The following is a 25,342-nucleotide window of genomic DNA, read 5'->3' as shown; positions in this document are numbered from 1 at the left end:
TTGAGGGGCTGACACAAAGAAACCCATTTTCCAAAGCATCAGAGGGCAGGACAAGAAACAATGGGTGGAAACTAATCAAGGAGAGGAGCAACCTGGTATTAAGGAGAAACTGCCTAACAGTGAGGACAATGGAACAGCTTGCCACCAGACGTTGTAGGTGTTCCATCATCACCGGAGGTTTTTTAAGAAGAGACTGGAGAGTCACTTATCTGAAATGGTATAAGTTCTCCTGTTTGAGCAGGGGGTTGGACTAGAAGACCTCCAAGGTCCCTTCCGGCTCTATTCTATTCTACACCAGCTATTATGATACGGAGCTATCCATGATGCATTTCTTAAAATGCATGGGAAAAAAGCAGATTGAAACGCCATTCTAGGGCCTGCTTTTGATGGCTGGACAATGTAGTTTGGTACATTCCAGCTGGCCCATTCCAAAACAAAAATTAACCTTTGACTGGGAAATGGGTATATTTTAAAGGAAAGATTCCATATTAAGTCATAATGGAGAGTAGCTACCCAAGAGCCTCAAAACAGAATTTGGGAAGGGGAGGGGGGGATATCTTCTGCATTGCCATACTGCAGATTTATTTTATTTTAATTAGATTTATATTTTTATTTTATTTTATATCTTTATGTTATTTGATTAATTTTATTTGTATCCTGCCTTTATTGGTTTTACAAATAACTCAAGGTGGCAAACACACACAATGCAAGTAGTCCTCGACTTACAACCGCTCATTTAGTGACCGTTCAAAGTTACAACGGCCCTGAAAAAAGGGACTCCTGACCGTTTTTCACACTTATGACTGTTGCAGCCATCCCCCACCGTCACGTGATCAAAATTCGGACGCTTGGCAACTGGTTCATATTTATGACGGTCGCAGTGTCCCGGGGTCACGTAATCCCCTTTTGCGACCTTCTGACAAGCAAAGTTAGTGGGGAAGCCAAATTCACTTAGCAACCTAGTAGTGCTAACTTAACAGCTGCGGTGATTCACTTAACAACCCTAGCAAGAAAAGTCGTAAAAAGGGTCAAAACTCACTTAACAAATGTCTCGCTTAGCAACAGACATTTTGGACTCAATTGTGGGTCGTAAGGCGAGGACTACCTGTATACCTTCCTCTTATTTTCCCTGCAACAACCAAAGCCTCTCTTTCAGAGCTAAGGTGGGACTAGAACTCCTGATTTTTAGGCCAGCACCTTAATTACTATACCCAACTAGAATTCCCATGGATAGGTTACTTATCTGTGGAACGCCATTTTTATCGAGCCAGATTTTTTGAAGATGATTTGGAAAAATACCCCCCCCAAAAAAGTGGATTTAAGCTGGTTGATAGCAGATAGATGATTGTGTAGCACAGGGGTGTCAAACTGAAGGCCCGTGGGCCAGAACTGGCCCATGGGGTGCTTAGATGTAGCCCATGGGGCCGCCATGGAAACAGCAAAGTACCACCTGCAGTGCCCCTCCCAGTGAAAACGGAGCTGGGGAGCCCGTTTTCGCTGGCAGAGCGCTCGGGCCGCCACAGGCTCCCCTGACATGAGTGACATCGAGCTGGCCACGCCCAGTAGTGGGCTCCTCTTACCTTCGCTAAAGGTTCAGAACTCGTTTTGTGCGCGGCCCTTCTGCGCACGCGCAGAAAGTCTGTGATGACGTCTGGGAGGGTGGGCGGAGCCTCCCGCCATTGCCAGTTTGCCCGAACCAGGTCGAACTGGTAGTAACTGATCACTGGCCACGCCCACCCTGCAACTCCCACCCCCAGAGTGTACTATAGTACGGTTGTTGTTGTTTTTAATTCCACCAAGATAAGAGAATTTGTCTCTGAAAATTAGATTTCTAGGAGTCCCAACGATTTCCTACAGTAAGCGGCAACGGGTTTTACCATCACATCAATGTACGCAATATTGGCAGATCAACACCACCGAATAAGCTAATCATGTCGCGTGATCCCAGGCGAATCTGAGGTTTTCTTTTCCTCCAACAGATTGGAAAGATATCTAAAAATAAAAAGAAGAAACTAAAAAAAAAGCAAAAGAGGCAGGCTGAGCTCCTAGAAAAGCGTTTGCAGGAAATTGAAGAACTGGAACGGGAAGCTGAAAGGAAAAAAACGGAAGAAAACGTCACCTCTACTATACCATCCAACGAACAAGAGGACGGGTACCATCCCGAAGTTAAACTAAAAAGCGTAGAATTAGAAGAAGTGGCGGATGAAGAACCTGGGAATGAAGATGGTGAGTTAGTTCGTTAATTTATTGAATTTATTTTGCTGCCCAACTCATAGACGTAAGTCTCAGGGACTGTATATACACAGGTAGTCCTCAACTTATAGCCATTCATTTAGTGACCGTTCGAAGTTTGCACCGGAAAATTGATTTATGGCCATTTTTCACAGTAACGAGCGTTCCTAGGGTCACATGGTTGAAAATTCAGATACTTGGCAACTGGTTCATACTTATGACGGTCGCAGTGTCCCGGAGTCATGCGATCCTCTTTTGCGACCTTCTGCTGAGCAAAGTCAGCGGGGAAGCCGGATTCAGTTAACAACCGTGTTACTTAATGGTCGCGGTGATTCACCTTAACAACCATGACGAGAAAAGTCGTCAAATGGGGCAAAACCCACCGAACAGCTGTTCTCGCTCAGCAACAGAAAATTTAGGGCTGAATCATGGTTGCAAGTCGAGGACTACCTGTATGCTTCACCTCACTTTGAAAGTTAGCATTTTAAAAGATGTTTTTACCTCATGTCCTTTGTATCCCTCAGGAGAAACGGAAGATCAAGACGAGAAAGAAGACACGGAAAAAGAAAACACGGAGAAAGATGACGATCTGGAACAAGAATTAGCCAATTCAGAGTCCACGGATCCCACTTGGATAGAATCTCCCAAAACCAACGGCCACATTATCGACGGTCCTTTCTCCCTGGAAGACCAGATTGAGGAGGAAGAGGAAGATGAGGAGGATAGCCCCAGTGCCGAGCAATATAATCTCGACGAGCCAAACGCCAAAAGCGAGTACAGTTACAGTAGCTCTTACGAACAATTTAACGGCGAATTGCCGAACGGACGTCATAACATTCCGGAATCACAATATGATGAATTTTCATCTCCGGTGTATCCCGGAGCTTTAGATTCCGTCGCTTGTGGTTCGGTGGTTTCTGAAGAATCGACGGTAACCGAAAGAGAAGAAAGCACTCCATCCCACGATCGGAGCAGGACGGTTTCGGCATCCAGTACGGGAGACTTGCCAAAAAGTAAGCATTTTCGTTACCGTAACGTTACGCGATTGAGGTCTGTTTTAGAAACTCCTTAAGTGAAGATGCTGCTTCTACCCTGAGGGGTCCTTGGTGCTATCTGAGCTTGGTTGTTTTCTTGCAAACGTTCCATTAGCCAACTAGGTAACATCATCAGTTCTAGAAGAAAGAGGAGTTTGCATAGAAGAAGAGGGGGAGCAGGAACTGTGGGGTCCTTGGTGGTCTCTGAGCTTTGTTATTTTCTTGCAGACATTTCATTACCCAACTAGGTAACATCATCAGTGCTAGCCAGGCCTAGAAGGCCTCCAAGGTCCCTTCCAGATCTGTTACTCTGTTACTCTGCTGGTCCTACCTACTTAGCACTGGCAGCCCCGATGATGTTGCCTAGCTGGGTCATGAAACATGCAAGAAAACAACCAAGCTCAGAGACCACCAAGGACCCCTCAGTTCAACCCTGGGCTAACAAATATTCTCCTTTTTCTACACTTTCCGTTTGGAATCTCGAATCTGCCTAATGCTGAGACGGCAACCATGTTTTCAGAATAAACCTTGATTTAGATTTGTCCTCAGCTGTGCATAGGCGTGGATACCTGCCTACGCTGCGCGGGGGTGGATGAGTAAGTAGAGGTTGCAGATGGTTGCAGACCGGCGGGACGTGCTCATCTCCCAAATCAACGACTCCACGTTGTGTAGAAAGGCGCGCCCTGCATGCTGATTGATTGATCCGACTTCCTTCTTGTTCGCGCTCCCGCTAGCCAGAGAGTTAACATTTGCAGAAGTGTAAATGCAACCTGTCTCTGAATGACAGACACATATTTTCCCTGATGTACAGGGCAAACTAGGGCTTAATGTGAAAAGAAAAAAAAATAGAAATATGGCAATATTAATCAGATTTGTGTGGTTCACGCTGCAGAATGCTTCGTTTGCTATCATTTGATGCGGTATACTCAGGGGTGGGCTTTAAAAATCTCTGCCTGGTTGCTGAGTGGGGGTGGCCACGATAGGTGTGGCCATGTCGGCCTCCTGCACCACGGCGGGAGGGGGAAGCGTTTTTGCCCTCCCTGGGCTCCAGCGGCTTTCCTCGAGCCTCTGGGAGGGCAAAAGTGGCATCCGCAGGCTTCGGAAGCCCTCTGGAGGCTGGAAACAGGCCCATTTCCGGCCTTCCTGAACTTCCGGTAGGCCCATTTTTTGCCCTCCCCGAGTCTCCGCGCGCACCCGGCACTTACCTGCATCCAAAATGGGTCGCGTGGGGACTCCGGGGAGGGGAGAGGAGGGGAGGGGTAGGTGGGGCCAGCCAGGAGTGGGATTTGGGGGTTCTCCGAACTCCACAGAATCTTAGCTAGAGGTTCTCCCGAACCCCCAGCAGCCAATCCCTGGGTATACTTTTTTTGTATCAAAACATTGCTTTTGGCTGGAAGTGAAAACTGTATAATGAATATACAGGGTACCTGAAATGCCTTTCTGTCTGTGTGCAACTATTGCTCAACTTACAATCATTTTGTTTTAGGGACGGTTTGAAAGTTACAATGGCACAGAAAAAAAGTGACTTACGACCGTTTTCACATCGGTGCTTTTTCAGGAGGCAACTGGACTTTCTTGTTTTTCCTTTTTTCTTTTGAAGACGTTTCGCTTCTCATCCAAGAAGCTTCTTCAGCTCTGACAGGATAGTGGGGAATGGAAGGATTTATATTCCTTGCAGACAGCTGGAACAATTGCAGACTCCAGGAACCATTTGCACTACTCAGGTGACCCTGAGGATGCAAATAAAATTTGGATGTCTGGCAACTGGTTCATATTTATGACGGCCGCAGTGTCCTGGGGTCACGTGATCCCCTTTTGTGACCTCCTGACAAGCAAAGTCAATGGGGAAGCCAGATTCTCTTAACAACTGTGTTACTAACTGAACAACTGCGGCGATTGACTTAATAACTGCAGCAAGAAAGGTCGTAAAACGTGGCCAAATTCACTTAACACATGTCTCCCTTAGCAGTTGGAATCATTGGGCTCAATGGTTGTAAATCGAGGACTACCCGTACAGTGACGATTCCCGAATACCGTAATAGAAGTGATTAAGTACCGATCCTGGACACACACCCAGATCCCAGAATTATACGCATTACATATATATCTCAAAAGACAGTTCCAAAATGAGGCACATTTCAAAAAAGATAACATTGCAGAGCGGGATATTTGCAATAATACCAGACAATTTCCCATTAAAGGATATTAATCTTGTCTTTAACGTCAAGCAGCATAACAAACAAGTACTGTATTTTTTTGGACTATAAGACGCACCTCATTATAAGACACACTTAAATTTAGAAGAGGAAAACAACAACAAAAAAAGGTTTTGGCCTGCCTTTTTTCAGGCCTTTTTTCGGCCTGTTTCTGGAGCTTTTTTCGACCCGTTTTGGGGGCTTTTGGGGGGGCTGTTTTGGAGGCTTTTTTGGCCCATTTTTTGGCCTTTTTTGGGGCCGTATTTGAGGCTTTTTTGGGGCCATATTTGAGGCTTTTTTTTTGTCTCTTTTTTCCGAAAAAATGGGTCGAAAAAAGCCTCAAAAATGTGCCAAAAAAAGCCTCTAAAACAGGCCCCAAAAGCCCTGAAAACAGGCCCCAAAAGCCCCCGAAATGGGCCGGAAAAAAAAAGCCTCCAAAACAGGCCAAAAAGCCTCAAAAATGGGCCAAAAAATGGCCTGAAAAAGGCCGAAAAAAGGCCTGAAAACACGGTATGCGGAGGCCAAAAAACAGCTGGTGGGTGGGCGGGGCTTCAGCAATATTCGATTTACAAGACGCACAGACATTTTCGCCTCCTTTTGGGAGACAAAAAAGTGCGTCTCGTAGTCCAAAAAATACAGTAATTCCAAAAAACTGCCCTCCTTTCCACGCTTCTCTAATGGGTCCGTTATAATTTTGTACCGAAAATCTACAGATTTGTGTTCCTCTATTCGTTCAGAAAATAAAACAAAGCGGCACCTTCAGTTCTAAAGTTTAAAAAGAAGACTGGACCAGAAGGATTATCATCCTGTAATTAATTTGTAATTGTGGGATTTGAGTTGTACTCTCTTTCTTGGAGTGGGGTGTGAGGGGCTGTGAATCCTCTTTAGCTGGATACCATTACGTGATATGATCGGATTGTAATATTTGTAATAATCAATTCCACACTAGGATAAAGAGTAAAAAAAAAATTTTTTTTGAGGAATATGCCATTTTTTTTTTTTGGTTTTTAACGCTCATTTGAAAAAGGCAGCTCTTTTCCCTGAAAATTCTTTTGATGGGCCTTTCCATGCAATGATCTTGCAAAAGACAACTGCGGTACATTTTCCTACTAATGTCCCTGTAGAAAATTGAGCCTGAGACACATAAATGAGCAACATTACCTGGGACACAGTCAATCAAATAAGCTACCTTGTCTACGATACTCAAACTAACCTCAGCCTCGCTCTCAAACCGACGTCCTATCACGAAATATAGGTAAGATTTTGCTTTTCAACACTTTTCCAGTTGCTTGGTTAGCATTAAACTTTAAAATAATGGGGTGTTTTAATAGCAAGGGAATTTTGGGGCAATTAAGGATGCTACAATATTCGCTTGATAATATATTTTCCTCATCTATTTTGGGATAAGCATACTGTCGCTCTGAAGAATACAGAATAGAGCACCTAGCTAGCTGAAAATGTCTGAGTTGAATAATTTATACAGAGGCATAATTTAATCTCTGTTGCATGATTTGGTGATCAGCCAATGGGAGAATGCCACTTTATAAAATCGGTGTCTATTTTCATTACTTCTGATATATAGGATGATATTTTAGTGGGTTCTTTTTTTTTTTTTTTTCTTTTCCAGAAAAGATGGTTGAAGGATACGGACTTCCGTCTAGCCCGCCGCAGTACGAGATCTTCAGCGAGATAACAAGAAAAAGAGCCGAATTCTTGGAAAGCTGAAGAGATGAAATTAACTAAGGAAGAATGTCAGTAACTCAGCAATCTGTCGATGATAAACGAAACAAGAAAATGAGTAGAAGCCACAGGAGTCCTAGAAAACTAGCAGCCAAAGTGGAGAATAGCAGCAGCGAACATGGTTTACCACAAGTCGTAAATGCTTTTGGACTCGGTTCATATTCTTTGTTGGATTAGATGAGTGGGATGGTTGACAGCTTGGCTTTCGATATTTTTTTTTTATTTCCGTAGCGATAACGTGAAAGCAAGTTTTGGATCAAGCTGATGTGATTTATTATTTTTTGGGGGTCATTCCTTCCTCCTGGAGCGTCTGACCTTGGCGGACATGCAACTTCTCCGGGAACACCCAGCGCATCGTCTCTGAACCAAGGCATCCGTGATCAGCACCCTTTTTTAAATCCAAAACGAACAGAAGGAGAAGTTGGGAAATGAGAAGAAGCCAGAGAAAAAGAGTGAACGAATTTTCAGCCACTGAGCAGTTCACTTAATATTCAGATGACATGAAATATATAATGTTTATTATAAAAATATAAATCTGGAAAATCATTGTTTCCTCACAATTGAAAATGGAGGGATAGATAGATAGAGAGATAGATGGAGAGAGATGGATAGATATAGATCGATAGATAGATGATAGATAGATAGATAGATAGATAGATAGATAGATAGATGAGAGATGGATATAGATCGATAGATGATAGATAGATGATAAATAGATAAATAGATAGATAAATAGATATGGATAGATGGATGGATGGATAGAGGGATAGCTAGATATGGATAGACAGATAAATAGAGATATATACTATTGTGGAATATATTTTCAGAGATTACTCTTTCGTCTACAGTTTTTTCTCAAAATGTTCAGTAGTGAGATTATGAGTAGTAGCTTCTCTTGCATTTTGCAGGGCAATTTTACAAATGCATTTGTTTAGTGACTGTTAAAGTTACAGTGGCACTGAAAAAAAGCGACTTATGACCGTTTTTCACACTTATGGCCATTGCAATGGTCACGTGATCAAAAAAGCAGATGCTTGGCAACTGTTTCATATTTACGACGGTGGCAGTATGCCCGGGGTCACAAATGGGGGACAAAATTCACTTAACAGGTTTCTCGTTTAGCAACATAAATTTTGGGCTCCGTTGTGGTCGTAAGCTGAGGACCAGTTGCATACAGAAAACTCCCCAGCTCATTGAAAAAAAACAAAACAGATAATACTCGTGTTCAGAGCTGGCAGTGAGGTACGATTTTGCTTGACGCACTTCTGCTGGGGTGAATTTTGCGAGATGTTTCTGATCTTTTCGGAGCCTGTTATAATTTTTGCCTCACAAACTTCACTTAAAAGCCACACGTGGGAGTCAAACTAGCTGAAGCTTTGTGAATCACGATTGTAAGTGTGAAAGTGAAGGAGGGTGTGTATGTGTGCGAGAGATTTAGCAGCCATTGCTGAATAAATAAAATCGGAATGAGGAATTGTTCACCCAATGTTATAGAAATTATGGTAATCCAACTCTCTTAGATTTGTAGCATTAATACCTGAAAATTAACAGGACGGCTGCTGAGAAACAGCTAAAATTATTCAACCCAAAGGGACCGATTTTGTTGAATTTAGGTAGTCCTCGACGTACGGCCGCAATGGAGCCCAACATGTTGCTAAGGGAGACATTTGTTAAGTGAGTTTTGCCCCATGTAAGACCTTTCTTTCCCACCGTTGTTAAGTGAATCACTGCAGTTGATAGATTAGTAACATGGTTGTTAAGGGAATCTGGCTTCTCCGTTGATTTTGCTTGTCCGAAGGTCGCAAAAGGGGATCGATCCCATGACCTTGGGACACAGCAGCAGTCATAAAAATATGAACCCGTTGCCAAGCATTTGAAATTTGATCACATATAATATTTGAGTATTTTTTAAAGTTAATAAAATATCAAAACTACAAAAAATATACTATATATATATATATATATATAGAGAGAGAGAGAGAGAGAGAGAGAGAGAGAGAGAGAGAGAGAGAGAGAGAGAGAGAGAGAGAGAGAGAAGAAGAAGAAGAAGGAGGAGGAGGGGGAGGAGGAGGAGGAGGAGGAGGAAGGAGGGAGGGAGGAAGAGAGAGAGAAAGAAAATATATATGGATGTGTGTGTGTTTTTCTGTCGTAGCACCTGGTCTACCCCAGCATGTGGGAGGGAGCATCCTGCTTCCCTTTCGCCTTTCAGCTCCAATCCAGGAGCCCTCAAGCAGTCGCATTCACGACAAACCATTTTATACCAAATTTATATATATATGGACACGGACACACTATAACAGAAGCATATACACAAGAAAGTGAAGCAGAGATGGTCAAATTGATTCTTTTATCCAAAGAAGAGAGTATTGCTTCCGGATTTCATGCTTGCAATGAAAAAAATAATAATAAGGAAGCTTTGATTTTGCTAATTAGATTCTATTGTTATCGAAATGGCTTGTACATACTGTTGTGAAAAAGTAAAAAGTTGCGGTTATAATGCTGTTATCTCCTACTCTGCTAAAGAGAGTTGGAAGTCGGGGCCTTTTTTTCCCCCTTTTCTCTCTTTACACCATATTTTCTTTTTCCTCCCCTTCCTCCTAGTTTTCTATTACTTTTTTGAATTTCTCTTTGTGTTTTATATTTCGATAAATTAATTTTTTTTTTTTTTAAAGGAAATTTGATCACGTGATCGTGGGGACGCTGCAGAGGTCTTAACTGTGAGAAACAGTCCTAAGTCACACTTTTTAAAAAACTTTGGTCACTAAATGAACTGTTGTAAATCGAGGACTACCTGTAAATTATCTCATATCAGAATCTCTGATATGGAAAATTCTTAGTGGGGTTTGATTTAGAGAGGCACCTTTCTAAAAAGCCAATACAATCCTAAATTGCATCAACAGAGGGATACAATCAAGATCAGGTGAGGTACTAATACCACTCTAGGAAGCCGTAGTAAGACCACACCTGGAATTCTTAATCCAGTTTTGGTCCCCACACTATAAAAAAGATGTGGAGACTCTAGAAAAAGTGCAGAGAAGAGCAACAAAGATGATCAGGGGACTGGAGGCTAAAACATACGATGAACGGTTGCAGGAACTGGGCCTGGATAGTCTAATGAAGAGAAAGACCAGGGGAGACATGATCACAGTCTTCCAATATTTGAGGGGCTGCCACAGAGAGGAGGGGGCTCAAGCTATTTTCCAAAGCACCCGAAGGCCGGACAAGTTACAACAGCATCGGAAAAAGTGCCACGACCAGTTTCACACTTACAACATTTGCAACATCCCCCCCACGTTCACCTGATCGAAATTCGAACCCTTGACAACTGACGTGTATTTATTGACAGTTGCAGAGTCCGCAGGGATCGCACGATCCCCATTTGCAACCCTTCTTGAATGTATATGTCTATATTGTATATAAACTTAATAAAAATGTATTTTACTTTGCTCCGTGTGGTCTATTCTGGAGAGTTAGAAAGAAATGTAAAAGTCTTTTTTTTTTTAAAAAAAAAATCCCTGATAAAAGAGAATATATTACATAGGGGGCTTTTTGTGGCAATTATTTGGGTTGTTAGCCCTTTTCAAAATTGTGGTTTATTCTGGAGAGAGAGAAAGAAATGTAAAAGAGGTTTTTTTAAAAAACCTGGATAAAAGAGACTATATTACTTAAGGAGTTATTTTCCTGGCAATTATTTAAGTTGTTAGCCTCTTTCAAAATTGTGTATCGTAATTGTGTATCGTAATCAAAATTGTGTATCGTAATTGTGTATCGTAAGCAAATATTGTGGGCCCAGTTGGCCAAAGAAAGTTCAGGACCATATTGGTAGGAAACAGGAGGAAGAGGCCTTCATCCCACAGTGGATAGACAATGGTTAAAATGATGATGATTGTAATTTTTAGTATGTTAGGTTAATCATCGGTGTATCCTTTAAAGGGACATGGTGGCTCAGTGGCTAAGATGCTGAGCTTGTTGATCAAAAGGTCGGCAGTTCAGCGGTTCGAATCCCTATTGTCGTGTAACAGGGTGAGCTCCCATTGCTTGTCCCAGCTTCCGCCAACCTAACAGTTCGAAAGCACGTAAAAAAGGCAAGTAGAAAAATAGGGACCACCTTTGGTGGGAAGGTAGCAGCGTCCCGTGGGGCTTTGGCGTTTAGTCATGCTGGTCACATGACCACGGAGATGTCTTTGGATAGCGCTGGATCTTCGGCTTTGAAACGGAGATGAACACTGCCCCCTAGAGTTGGGAATGACTAGCACATATGTGCGAGGGGAACCTTTACCTTATCCTTTAAAACATTTTCTTCCTACGTATTCTGATGTCAACCCTGAATCTGGCCTGGCCGAAGCCATCTGGGAGCTTCAGTGCTGTCACACTGGAGTTGAGCGATAGGGAGGGGGGGATAGGATAGCTGGGGCTGTGTAGTCAAAGTAAACTACTTTCTCTTGGGAACCAAGGTCATTCTCCTTCCGTCGAGGCCTAAAGATTTGGCTATGTCAACAAATGGGCTGAGTTCTGATTCTGGGGTTTTATTATTTATTATTTTGATTTTAATTGGTTTTAATTAGATTCTTCTTTTATTATTGTATGTTTTTAGCTTGTGTTTTAGCCCTGAGTCCCTTGGGAGAAAGGCGGCATATAAATATGTGTTAAATAAATAAATTCTCACACCTGGTCAGAGGTGACGTCACCAGGCAACCAGACAGTGTCTCGATTGGACCACGTGACTTGATTGTTTGGGGTTGAGGGAAAAACTTTCACTTTTAATTAGGTGAAAACAGCGGGAACCTTCAAGAGTCGGTTTTCACCAGATTTGTGCCAATATGATATATCCAATAAAGCTATTCTTTGAAGAACGTGCCTGCCTCGGAGTTTTGCTTGGTATGGGTATATTACAGTGATGGCAAACTATTTTGGCACCAAGTGCTGAAAAAGTTGTGTGGAAATGTCGTTGGCGCCATGCCCCAGAAAAGCCGAACTTCCGGGTCCTAGCGTCCAGGCGCACCTGATGATCAGCTGGCCGGTGGGCATTCACAGGCCTGTTTTTGACACTTGCGCGCACGAAGGCATCGTGCTCCAGAAAAGCCGAACTTCCGGGTTCTGGCACGCAGGTGCACTCGACAATCAGCTGGCTAGCGTGCATGCGCACCCCGATTTTCAGCACTGCCACGCGCATGAAGGAGAGCTGATCGTCACACGTGAATGCGTGCCAGAAACCCGAAAGACACAGGCAAGGCTGCGTGTGCCGGGCGACATGGCTTCGCGTGCCACTTTGGGCACGCGTGCCATCGGTTCGCCATCACGGGTCTATTACTTGGAACCCTGACATCTGAATTCTTTTTTTTTTTAAAGATGGCAAAGACATCAGCTATTTTTTGCTCTCCACAATTGGGATTTCTCTAAAAAAAAAAAACATGTTGGGTTATGCGCTCCAAATATTAACTCTTGTATTTCTTTTTCTTTCTTTCTTTCTTAATAGCAAAAACTCGGGCTGCTGATTTGCTGGTGAATCCTTTAGATCCAAGAAACGCCGATAAAATTAGAGTTAAAATTGCCGATCTGGGAAATGCTTGCTGGGTGGTAAGCGTAATTAATTAATTAAACGTCTCTACAACTTCCGCTGTTTAAGTCTCCTAGCTGAGTTGGGAGCGTTTTGTAAATTAACGCCTGTCGTTTCCGTTTTTTTTTAGCATAAACATTTTACAGAAGATATCCAGACCCGACAGTATAGATCGATCGAAGTTTTAATAGGGGCAGGTTACAGTACACCCGCTGATATCTGGAGTACAGCATGTATGGTAAGAACCTTGTCGTGTGCTCGTTTTCCTGCTTTTGAATCAGAAATCATCTAATTTGAATGACCCTGAATTAACGATGGAGAATTATCAGAATTGGGGTTCTACTGAATTCTTCCCCATCCATATTTTTTTTTCCCCATTGTTTAATGACCCTGTAATCCTTTGCAGGGTGGAGTCTGGGCAATTGAGTGTTTACTGGCCGGATGCCTTTCTTGTCGCCAGTGCGGAGTTCTATTCAGCAGATATATTCTCAACGTGCCCAGAGAGAGAAATAATCTGCCTCTACCTAGGATCGAACTCACAGCCTCCTGATTGTGAGGCGAGAGCTCCACCTCTAGGCCGACCGCACCATTCAGTCAGAAATATTTTGAATCAGAAATACAGAAAAATTATTATGATTTCTGGCCAAGATAATTTTAAGTAGAGTTATTTGAAAAGGCAGTAACTTCAGCAATTCTAGCTGGGCATTGCAATTTCAGTGGCCAAAGCCATTGGCTAAAATCCAGCTATGCGTTTCTTTTCTTTGTCAATTCCCCTTCCTCGATTCATTAAATTTGGCTTAAACCACCCAGTAAGTACCAGTGTACAGGGAGTCCTCGGATTATGACCACAATGGAGTCCAAAATTTCCGTTGCTAAGCGAGAACAGTTGTTAAGGGAGTTTTGCCCCATTTCTTGCCATGGGCAAGTGAATCGGTGCAGTTGTTAAGTTAGGAACATGGTTATTAAGCGAATCTGGCTACCCCGTTGACTTTGCTTGTCATAAAGCTGGACGCAGCAACGGTCATAAATATGAATCAATTGCCAACTATCTGAATTTTGATCACACGACCATGGGGATGGTTGCAGTGATTCACTTAGCAACTGTGGCAAGTAAAGTCGTAAAACGGGGCAAAACTCCCATCCATGTTTCGCTTAGCAACATAAGTTTTGGAATCAATTGAGGTTGTAAATCGAGGACTACCTGTAGCTCTGAAAAAGTGGGCCAGACAGTTCAGGGGGTTATCAGATTTACTATAAAAATTAACCACACCTATGGCTAAGCACAGAAATTACACCCTGTAGGCCAGGGGTGTCAAACTCGATTTCGTTGAGGGCCACATGAGGGTTATGTTTGTCCTCTGTGTGTATGTGTGGCCAGCTCAACATCCACTTATTGAGTCTCCATTTTCTGCCGGGATGGCCTCCTTGCAGCCCTCTGCCAGTGAAAATGGAGCCCGGGGAGGCATCCATTTTTGCTGGCAGAGGGCTGCAGCAGGCCGTCACGGCCAAAAATGGAGCCCAGAGGGGGTTGCGGGCCGGTCCTTTGCTGTTTCCAGGGTGGCCCTCCGGGCCAGATCTAAGCACATCCACAAGCCAGATGTGGCCCACAGGCCTTGAGTTAGACACCCCTGCTGTAGGATATAAGAGGTTCTCCACTGAACTCAAGGTTTGCTTTGTTCCCGTGTATGGGTGCGGTGGCTCAGTGGCTAAGACGCTGAGCTGGTCGATCGAAAGGTCGGCAGTTCAGCGGTTCGAATCCCTAGTGCCGCGTAACGGGGTGAGCTCCCGTGACTTGTCCCAGCTTCTGCCAACCTAGCAGTTCGAAAGCACGTAAAAAATGCAAGTAGAAAAATAGGGACCCCCTTTGGTGGGAAGGGAACAGTGTTCCGTGCGCCGTAGGCATTGAGTCATGCCGGCCACATGTCCACGGAGACGTCTTCGGACAGAGCTGGCTCTTTGGCTTTGAAACGGAGATGAGCACCGCCCCCTAGAGTCAGGAACGACTAGCACATATGTGCAAGGGGAACTTTTACCTTTACCTTATGGTGTTACCACCACTCGGTGAAAGAACATTGTCATCCCCTGCTGGTTGCCAACAGGAAGTCTCCTCCGAAGCTTCCACTTCACACATTCCTCCTACTCAACAGAACCATAGACATTTGTCTCAGGAGGACATTTCAAGGATCCCTCTCAAGACATCAGGCGCGTCACTAAATTGGCCACAGAACAAATCCCCACTTCCCAAACTTACCCTGAAGAGCTGTGGAATCTCTGCTGGCTTCCTTCCTTCTGGTGGCCCATAGCTGGAGAAGACCATATGTTGCCCGGCGAGCAGGATCTCATCTGCCCCCAATGAGTACAGACTTCATCTGACGTTGAGGCAACCCCTTTCCATCGGTTCCTCCAGTTTTTTGGAGCATCCACAACTTCTGGTGGCAAGCTGTTCCACTGGTTAATTGTTCTCACAGATAGTTCTCCTTAGCTCCACGTTGCTTCTCTCCTTGATTAGTTTCCATCCATTGCTGCTTCTCCTGCTTTCAGGTGCTTTGGAAAATAAGTTTACGCCTTGCCTTTGTGGCCGACAGTTTAATACTAGAATACTCAAATTTACTCAAATGCTGGAATACTGCTATTTTTTTTCTCCTTTGCATCCTGGAACTGTCCTTGGTGTGATTGGTTGTCCTGTTGATTTGCTGTCCCTAGGAGATGGCATCTTCTAGAATGTCCGGTTTTATTCTCGCTTAAAGTCACGGCGCGTGCCAAGATTCTCAGAGAAACCATTCAGAGCAGGGGTCTCCAACCTTGGCAACTTCAAGCCTGGCGGACTTCAACTCCCAGAATTCCCCGGGGGAATTCTGGGAGTTGAAGTCCGCCAGGCTTAAAGTTGCCAAGGTTGGAGACACCCCTGATTCAGAGCATCGGCCTTATTCTTGGCGATCCAAGATCATTCTGGTTTGTTCCACTGCTCAGATTTGCCTGACAAGGTTATCTCTGCCTCGTGACAAACCTGGATTCATGGCTCCTCCATCTGTGTCCAGATTCCTACTTCCCGAGATTCCCAGCAATGGAGGGTTTGATTTGATCCTTGTCTAATCTCAGCTAGACGAGTTTCTCACCCGATCCGGTAAACTCTTCACAAGGAAGTTCTCTACTGCCCCGTGAAACCTTTTTCTATGTGTACACAGAAGGAAGACAGGAAGTCCTCGGCTTACAACAGTCCGTTTAGTGACCGTTTCAAGTTACAGCGGAACTGAAAAAAAGGGACTGATGACCGTATTTCACATTTACGACTATTGCAGCTTTTTGTAACTACCGATTCACCCGAACCGGTAGTTTTTATCACTACCGGTTTCCCCGAACTGGAGCGAACCGGTAACATTTCACCCCCTGGTCACGTGATCCCCTTTTGCGACCTTCGGACAAGCAAAGTCAACGGGGAAGCCAGATTCCCTTAACAACCGTGTAACTAACTTAACATCCGGAGCGATTCACTTAACAACCATAGCGAGAACGGTCGTAAAATGGGTCAAAACTCACTTAGCCCATGTTTTGCTTGGCAACAGACATTTTGGGCTTACGTCTCTAGGACTACCTGTATTTTAATCCAGCATAATGAGAGAATCATAGAACTCTTGGGCTGGAAGGGACCTCGGAGGTCTTCCAGTCCAACCCCCTGCCCAAGGCAGGACTCCTTACACCATCTTGGACAAATTTTGGTCCGGTCTTTTCTTGAAAACCTCCAGGGATGGAGCACCTACAACTTCTGGTGGCCAGTCGTTCCACTGGTTAATTGTCCTCACTGTTATGAATGTTCTCCTTAATTCCAGATTGCTTCTCTCCTTGATTAGCGTTTCCATCCATTAGTTCTTGTCCTGCCTTCAGGCGCTTTGGCCCCCTCGTCTTTGGGGCAGCCCCTCAAATGCAGGAATATTGCTTATTAGAGGTTAGAGCCAGAGCTATCACTAGCATCAAATGTTTATTGTTGCATTGTGTTCTGACCTAGGCTTCCTTAAAAAGCATGAAGAGGAGTCCTGGTCCCGGCAAAAAAGTTTTTATTTACACGACTATGAATTCCTTTCATTCACAGTCAACAAGGCTTGTCCAAACAGTCTCTCAGAGGAATATTTATCAACACAAACCTTATCTCGCTTGGAAAGCTGCCAGTTAACTAATTTCCAAACGCAGGGCAAGGCAGAACTTGGCACAGAGTCTCTTAGAGTCATGAACAGAACTTTCTACTCTTCAAATGACTGAATGAACAAATTGTTTCCTGCAAAAGCCCCCTCTCCGTTCGCTCCTCTTTTGTTTTCTATGGGAGGGGCCAATCACCTCCAAGCTTTACTCCCTAGTCGACCCTGCTTTCTTAGTTGTTCTTGTCTTCTGGCAGCTCTGCGTATGCGCACACTGGGAACGGGCTCCAGCTGTTCCTCTGCCTCACTGCTGTCTAGCTCCCTCTCTGCCACCAACACAGAGCTCTCGTCCGAGCTTTCCCCAGCCCCCAGGACTGGCCCACCTTCCTCCGCAACCTCCTCACTGTCCGACTGCTGCCCCCAGCGAGCCACAACAGATTGGTGGATTCATTGGGCTTCAAGAGCCATTGGGAGGGCCAAAAGCCAGTTTTCCTTAATGCATCTTTATTTACAGCCCTGTTCCGGCGCACACATATTATCCTTCAGATAATTGCATGGTAGCAGAGGAGAAGTAACCCACCCTACAATTAAGACAAAACAGCCTCGGAGAAATCCGAAAATGTGAAGTTCCATTCTGGTTTTTATCAATGGGAAGCATCATTTTTTTCCATGATCACCTATCCCAGGAAGGATAGCACCCACATCCAGGTCGTTCTCGACTTACAAGAGTTCATTTAGTGACCGCCGTTATTTAGCGATCGTCTGAAGTTACAACGGACGTGGAAAAAAAGGAACCGTTTTATTCCTTTGAAGCACCATCTTGGAACATTCTCATTTACACTTCAAGTCTGGGAACTGAAAATACCGTGATATTTTTTTTAATACAGGTAGTCCTCGACTTACGACAGTTTGTGTCATGACCATTCAAAGTTACAGCGGCCTTGAAAAAGGTGACTTACGACCGTTTTTCACAGGATGACCATTGACGCATCCCTGCAGTCACGTGATCAAAATTCAGACGCGTTGGCACTGACTCACATTTATGAGGGTCGCAGTGTCACCGGGGGGGGCACGTGATCCCCTTTTGCGACCTTCTGACAAGCAAAGTCAATGGGGAAACTGGATTTGCTTAACAACCTTTTACAACTGCAATGATTCAGTTAACAACTGTGGCAAGGAAGGTCGTAAAATGGGGCAAAACTCACTTCACAAACCTGTCACTCAATTGTAGTGATTTGGTTAAGAATTTTGTTGCAAGAAAGGTCGTAAAATAGGACAAAGCTCACATAACGGTCTCGCTTTGGGTTCAATTTGGGTCGTAAGTTGAGGACTACCTGTGGGGAATTCATCTATTTTGTTATTAACATTCTTGTGAAGAAGAGAATGTCAGGCCTGGAAGCCATCTTTTGAATTGGGCCTTCAGGCCTGCCACATTTACTACTGTGGGAAACTGTGAAGGAGAATTGTGTGGAACGAGGGTGATATGTAGTCATAATAACATTCCTTTCTCAGAGAGTCAAGGACATCTTGCCCTGCACCTGGAGGGCTGGAACTGGGAGGCATCTCCAGTTGGGACGGTGCTTTGATTGGAGGACGTAATGGACATGTGGGTGCTGGGCAGGGACTTGGACTTTCCTTTGGGTGGGGAAAACCTGGAAGCTTTCAGATTCGGGTTTTCCCAGATGAGCCAATATGACATTTCTAATAAAATGGAACCTTGAGGAACTTCAAACCTCGGAGTTTTCTTTCGTTGGGGGTGTTACTTCGAATCCTGACATTGAACACGTGTCTCCATCTGTGCATTTATGGTGATATTATTATACGTGGAAGAATCGGAAGTGCCCAGGAGACCATTGCAGTATTTTAGCCAGCGAAGAATCAGTATCTGATAGCTCAGTGTTTCTCAAACTTTACAACTCTTAAGTTGTGTGGATTTCAACTCCCAGAATTCCCCTGGCAGCTGAGTTGAACTCCACATGTCTTAAAATTGTCATGGATGAAAAGAAACAGTGGGATAGCTAATTTATCTTATACTTTTGATCAGAAGCCTGGGAATATACGGTAATAATACAAAATCAAAAACGATGGATGATCTCTTCATTAGTTTTGTCTTCTGGTTTTATTTTAAGTGTACATGCAGTCTTTGATTTACAACAGAAGTGGAACCTGGAATTTCTGTTGTAAGTCATGACGGTCGTAAGTTGAGACACCGACATGACTGACCCACAAACAGACTTGTGTTATGGCATAATGGCTGTTGAAATTCCCACTGGACATAAGCAACTTCTGTTGGATGTTTAGGTTTTCTGTGAAGCTTCTCTTAAATCCCTTTATAGAAATAATTTTCATTTGCTTCTTAAAGCTATGCAAACAAGGGTTTTTCACTGACAGATAGTCCTCGACGTACGACCAGAGTTGAGCCCAAAATTCCCGTTGCTAAGTGAAACGTTTGTTAAGTGAGTTTTGTCCCGTTCTGCAGTTGTTAAATTAGTCCCACCGTTGTTAAGTGAATCTAGCTTCCCCATTGACTTGGCTTGTCAGAAGGTCTCAAAAGGGATCACATGACCCCAGGACACTGCCCCCATCATAAATATGAGTCAGTGGCCAAACATCTGACTTTTGATCACATGACCACGGGGATGCTGGAATGGTTTATAAGTGTAAAAAACGGTCATAAGTCACATTTTCCAGAGCTGTGTTGTGATTTTGAATGGTCACTAAATGAACTAAATGAACTAAATGTCAACTCGCAAAGCATCCTTGGCCTGCTCTCAAGTTGTCATAGGCCAGGGGTGGATGAGAAACTGGCGAAACTGCACAGCAGCCAAAAACAGATGAACATTTCAGCTTATCTCCCTCAAGGCTGTATCCCAGGGATACCTACAACAGCTGAAGGGGAGTGACCTCTACAACCCACAAAATTGCTCCGTTGGCAAATGTGATTGATGATACACTATGGGGGGTGGGGGAAAGGGGGGAACAGGGTCATAATTGGAGCATAAATTACATAGGGTCAGAGCTGACTTCACCTGGGAACATGCCGACATGAAGCTCCTAATAAATAACTGGATTTCTTTTGAAGCTTGGCTCGAGACTCATGATTTAATTAGGGCATCCTGAGGACGAGGACTATTTGTATTCCTTGCATGAGAGAGAAAACTCGTCCACTGCTAAAATATCCTTCTTTTTTTTTTAAATCCTAGGCCTTTGAGTTGGCAACTGGAGACTATCTCTTCGAGCCACATTCCGGTGAAGACTATTCCAGGGACGAGGGTATGTATTTTTTTAAAAATACCTTGGCGTGCTTTGAACCTTTGTGAATATTCCTAGGGAATACGAAGAGACAGTTCCTGAAAAACAATTTCATTTCAAAAAAAAAAAAAAAACCAACCCCTGCATTTTCTCCTCCTCTTCAAAATCCCATCACTAACTTTAAGTCGCTCCCTTCTGCAGAGATATTTTCCCTCCCTAAATCTTGAGAGGGGGTTCCCGTCCTCCTGTCCCGTAAGACCTGCATCCGTGTGCGGAAAGATTGAGATTGTGCAGCTTTGAATACACAACTTGACACCGCGTGGCGCCATCGCGAGACACTAGACTTGACACTGAATGCCGAATTCCCAGATTTCGGGGACCTTATGACCGTATTTACCCCATAGGCAGATTTTTTTTATATCCCTAAGGATTATCTGAGAATTTGGGCGGCGGCAGCGATAGCATTCGCCATCTTGAATTCGCTGAGGAAAAAAAAATATAGAAGATTAAGGGTGGAAAAACTTGAATTAGGTATTATTTAAATGCGTATACCACCTTTCTAACGAGCAAGCAAACTCTTACTAAACATCATTTAGTAAAGTTGGAACGACGTCGCAATTATTTTTGTGAAAATGGTTTGCAGCTGTAAAACGAGCCGTTTCAAACTGGAAAAAAAAGCATAATATTTAGGAAATTCTTTAGCAAAAACGAATGTTAGGCAAAAAGTTTGTGTAAATATACATTAATATGTCACTTAATGCACATTCTTTTATCTTTTTTTTTATCCTGCCCTGTATTTATTTGGAGCATGGCTTCTGGCAGGAGTGTGTGTGTGTGTATATATATTAGTATTATTAAGGTATTAGTCTTAAATTCAGGCTTATCTCCCTTTTGGGTAAATACGGTCATTACTAAATGATTTACAGGTAAGTCCTCGATTTACGACCACAACCGAGCCCAAAATTCCCACTGCATTCCACAGTCATTAAGTGAGTTATCCCCCCCCCCTTTTATGACCTTTCCTGCCACAGTTGTAAAGTGCACCGGGTGATTGTTCAATGAATCACGTGGTCATTCAGGGAATCATGCGGTCATTAAGGGAATCTGGCTTCCCCATTGACTTGGCTTGTCAGAAGGTCGCAAAAGGGGATCACGTGACCCCGGGACACTGCAACCGTCATAAATACGAGTCGGTTGCCGAGCGCCCGAATTTTGATCAGGGAATGCTGCAACGCTCCTGTGTGTGAAATGCCCCCTTTTTTTCAGTGCCGTCGTAGCTTCGAACGGTCGTAAGTCGAGGACCCTCCCTGCAAAGTCCTTTTTCCATCTGTCAACCTGCCCGTTATCCACGCTTGTTTGCTCGGAACGTCCTTGGCAGCGGTGTTAACAGGAGCCTCGCTTATCTTATTTTTTTTGCTTTCCTTTTTTAAGCCCTGCCAACGCTCCCCAAACTCTTTTCTCTGCCCGGCCTCGGGACCCTCTGCATGGGGTTTTCTGCCAAAGCGTTATTTGCGTGGAGAACTTCTTTGGATTTCTTTCTTTTTTTTAAACAACAGCAAAAACTAATTCCATTTTTCCTCCCCCTCTTCTTTTCATCCCCTCCTTTCCCTGCCCTGCCCTTCCCGCTCCTTATGTCCTTTGTTTCTCTCCTCCATAGACCACATAGCTCACATCATAGAGCTCCTAGGCAATATCCCAAGGCACTTTGCTCTCTCTGGAAAATATTCTCGGGAATTCTTCAATCGCAGAGGTAGTCCCTCTTCTTTTTAAAGGCGCCGCGACGCAGACAGAAGCGGACTGTGAATTGCTTGCTGGCAGCTCAGGGCCTCAGAACGCATGTCCAAATTATCTCTATCTCTCTATCTTTCTAACTATCATCTATCTATCTTTCTAACTATCATCTATCTATCTATCTATCTATCTATCTATCTATCTATCTATCTATCTATCTATCTTATCTATCTATCTATCTATCTTATCTGTCTCTATCTAATCTATCATCTATCTAATTTATCTATCTATATCTCTATATAGATCTATCTATCTATATCTAATAATTTAATAAATAAAATAAATTTAATAAATAAAATAAAAAATATCTATATCTATCTATATTATCTATTTTATCTATCTATCTATAGATAAAATAGATCTATATATCTGTCTATCTAATCTATCATCTATCTATCTAATTTATCTATATCGATCTATCTATATCTCTATCTCTATATCTCTATATAGATTGATCTATCTATCTAATTTATCTATCTCTATCTGTCAATATTATCTTTCTATTTTATCTATCTCTATATAGATCTATATATCTATATCTAATTTATCTATATCCATATCTCTATCTAGATTGATTTTTCTATATCTATCTATCTATCTATCTATCTATCTATCTATCTATCTATCTCTCTCTATCTCTATCTCTATCTCTATCTCTATCTCTATCTCTATCTATCTAATCTATCATCTATCTAATTCATCTCTCTCTCTCTCTCTATCTATCTCTCTATCTCTAGCTCTATCTCTATCTGACTATGTTATCTATCTATTTAGGACTTAAAAGCTACGTAGGATTGGGTGCTTGGCTATCCCACAAGGTGGCCTGGCCCTCTGATTTGAACGTTTTTTTTTTCTAAATTCACGCAGCAAGCAACCTCCGCGTCTCCGTGTTTTTAAGCGGACGGTCGATCCCGTCTGTTTCTGTCTGTACCGGGCCATTCTCCTTGTGTGCATGCCGTGTATTGATTAAACTGTTGTATGTTTCTCTGTTTTGCTGGAAATATGCTCCAATGCAGATCACATAGCATTGATCATTGAACTGCTGGGAAAAATCCCTCGAAAATACGCAGTGTTGGGAAAATATTCCAAGGAGTTTTTCACCAAAAAAGGTAACGGTGTTTCTGAAACCCCCCCTCCCTAATATCAACAGTAGCTCTTTCCCCCCCACACAATGACTCAACATTATGAACGATGAAGCATTTATTTAAATTAAAAAAAAATATATGTTAAAGAACCCATGCAGGATGAATTTTGTTTTACAGGTAGTCCTTCGACTTAACGATCACAATTGAGTCCCAAATTTCTATTGTTAAGTGAGAGATTTGTTACGGGAGTGCCTGATTTCGTGACTTTCCTTGCCACCGTTGTTAAGTGAATTATTGCCGTTGTTAAGTTAGCAACTTGGTTGTTAAGTGAATCCGGCTTCCCGATTGACTTGTCAGAAGGTCGCAAAAAGGGGGGATCCCGTGACCCTGTCATAAATACGAACCAGTTGTCGAGCGTCTGAATGATAAATATAAATAGGATCACGTGATCGTATTTATGACCGTCACTGTGTCCCTGGGGGGATCACGTGTTCCCCTTTTGTGACCATCTGACAAGCAAAGTCAACAGGGAAGCCGGATTCACTTAACAACCGTGTGACTAGCTTAACAACGGCAGTGATTCACTTAGCAACGGTGGCAAGAAAAGTCGTAAAATGGGGCAAAACTCGCCTTAAACAGCTGTCTCACTTAGCAAGGGAAATATTGGGGCTCGGCTGTGATCTTAAGTCGAGGACTACCTCTGATTAAAAATATTCCTGTGCTCTCGGTCAACTCATCAGAAAGTGGTCCAAATCAGTTGGGTTGGACTGTAATTTTTGCCCGAGGGACTCTCAAGCATTAAAACTTTGAGATGGGGAAATCTGATCACTCTCTTCGAAACTTCCATTATTTTCCTTTTTTCCCCCCAGGTCCTTCTTTCTCTCCTTGCTCTCTCTTACCACCCACCCGTGATGGTTGCACCCAATAACGTCCGTCATTCCTTGGGTTGGGTTAGCAAATGGTTCTGTCGGCAGTTCGCTTTGGGAGTGGGCTCCCGTGGAATTGAAATTTGGCATGTTATAAAGAGACCTGTTTCTCCTCTGAACCAAATCACTGGATGGGAGGGCTAGTTTAACAGAATAACGAAGTTGGAAGGGACCTTGGAGGTCCTCTAGTCCAACCCCCTGCTCAAGCAGGAGAGCCTAGACCAGGGTTGTCTCAACTCAAGGCCCATGGGCCCGGATCTGGCCTGCGGGGTGCTTAGATTTGGCCCGTGGGGCTGCCGTAGTTAACAGCGAAGGAACGGCCCATGGTGCCTCTGCCAGTGAAAATGGAGCTTGGGAGGGCCACGTGCCAAGCTCTGTTTTCGCTTGCAGAGGGTTACAAGAGCCCATCGCAGCCAAAAACAGAGCCTAGGTCAGGAGTTGGCAACCTGTGGCTCTGGAGCCGCATGTGGCTCTTTCACCCCTCTGCTGCGGCTCCTTGTCACTCAAAATATACATCGCAACCCCCAATGCGCAACACCCGTCGGCACATGATTTATTGAGCTTTTCAACCCCCAGTAGGCCAACCGTGGATAAATCCAAGAAAAGAAAAAGTTTCAGAAAAAAACAGAACTACAGATGCTAGTTTTGTGGCCCCTCAAGAAATAGTCAGGCACGGGAAGAGTTTTGTGGCTCCCGGTGTTTTCTTTTCTGTGGGAAACGGGTCCAAATGGCTCTTGGAGTGTTTAAGGTTGCAGAGCCCTGGCCTAGGCGGACCACGCGTGGCCTCCCCGAGCTATAGACCCCAGGCCTATACCGTTCCAGACAAATGGCTCTCCAATCTCTTCTCGAAAACCTCCAGTGATGGCGCACCGACAATTTCTGGAGGGAAGCCATTTAAAAACACCAGTTCAAGGAAACCCGGTTTGACCCCTGGAAAGGAGATCGGTGGCACGCCACGTCTGTTGCACCGAGATCCACCAAAAACCGGGCCTGGCAGGCAGGTAATCTGTGGAGCCACCTTCTCCAAACAGCATTCGACCCAACCCATTAGAACACCGAGGGATGAAACCCCCTCAGTTTTAGCCCGTCCAAAATTTTATTTTTTTTCACGGTGGTGCCAATGCTGCAAACAGCCTTCTGGTGAAGATGGGACTCGCCCGCACCTTGCGGTTTGACATTTTTTGGGGGGGAAATGGTCGATGGCATACAGGAAGTCCTCGACTTACAACGGTTCATTTAGTGACTGTTCAAAGTGACAACGGCCCTGAAAAAAGTGACTTATGACCCCCCTTTTTCACCGTTACGATCTTTGCCAGCCTCCCCGTGATCGTGGGATCAAAATCCAGACGCTAAAACAACCGGCTCACATTTATGGCGGTTGCGTTGTCCCAAGGTCACAG

General features: G+C 43.8%; 1 protein-coding gene and 1 long non-coding RNA gene across 12 annotated transcripts in view; both read left to right on the top strand.

The window, feature by feature from the left end:
• Positions 1-25,342, top strand: part of SRPK2 (SRSF protein kinase 2) — a 138,350-nt gene that overhangs the window by 108,312 nt on the left and 4,696 nt on the right. For 4 of the 11 annotated variants that reach the window (XM_087873354.1, XM_087873352.1, XM_060692674.2 and 1 more), the window contains 7 exons: positions 1,980-2,226; positions 2,757-3,245; positions 12,678-12,778; positions 12,889-12,996; positions 20,092-20,161; positions 21,798-21,890; positions 22,948-23,040. In XM_087873354.1, the coding sequence (XP_087729480.1) occupies positions 1,980-2,226; positions 2,757-3,245; positions 12,678-12,778; positions 12,889-12,996; positions 20,092-20,161; positions 21,798-21,890; positions 22,948-23,040 (1,201 nt within the window). The remainder of the gene's footprint in view (positions 1-1,979; positions 2,227-2,756; positions 3,246-12,677; positions 12,779-12,888; positions 12,997-20,091; positions 20,162-21,797; positions 21,891-22,947; positions 23,041-25,342) is intronic. The other 7 variants (XM_087873358.1, XM_060692670.2, XM_060692668.2 and 4 more) reach the window with 2 other exon arrangements.
• Positions 6,586-7,729, top strand: LOC132712142 (uncharacterized). The gene is made up of 2 exons (XR_009622830.2): positions 6,586-6,716; positions 7,089-7,729. It is a non-coding gene; the product is annotated as an uncharacterized LOC132712142 (long non-coding RNA).

Source organism: Pantherophis guttatus, chromosome 7, assembly GCF_059756535.1.
Source record: "Pantherophis guttatus breed Tessera chromosome 7, ASM5975653v1, whole genome shotgun sequence".
NCBI classification, from domain to species: Eukaryota; Metazoa; Chordata; class Lepidosauria; order Squamata; family Colubridae; genus Pantherophis; species Pantherophis guttatus.
Note: the sequence above shows the minus strand (reverse complement) of the source record. Positions and strands in the feature narration are given on the sequence as shown.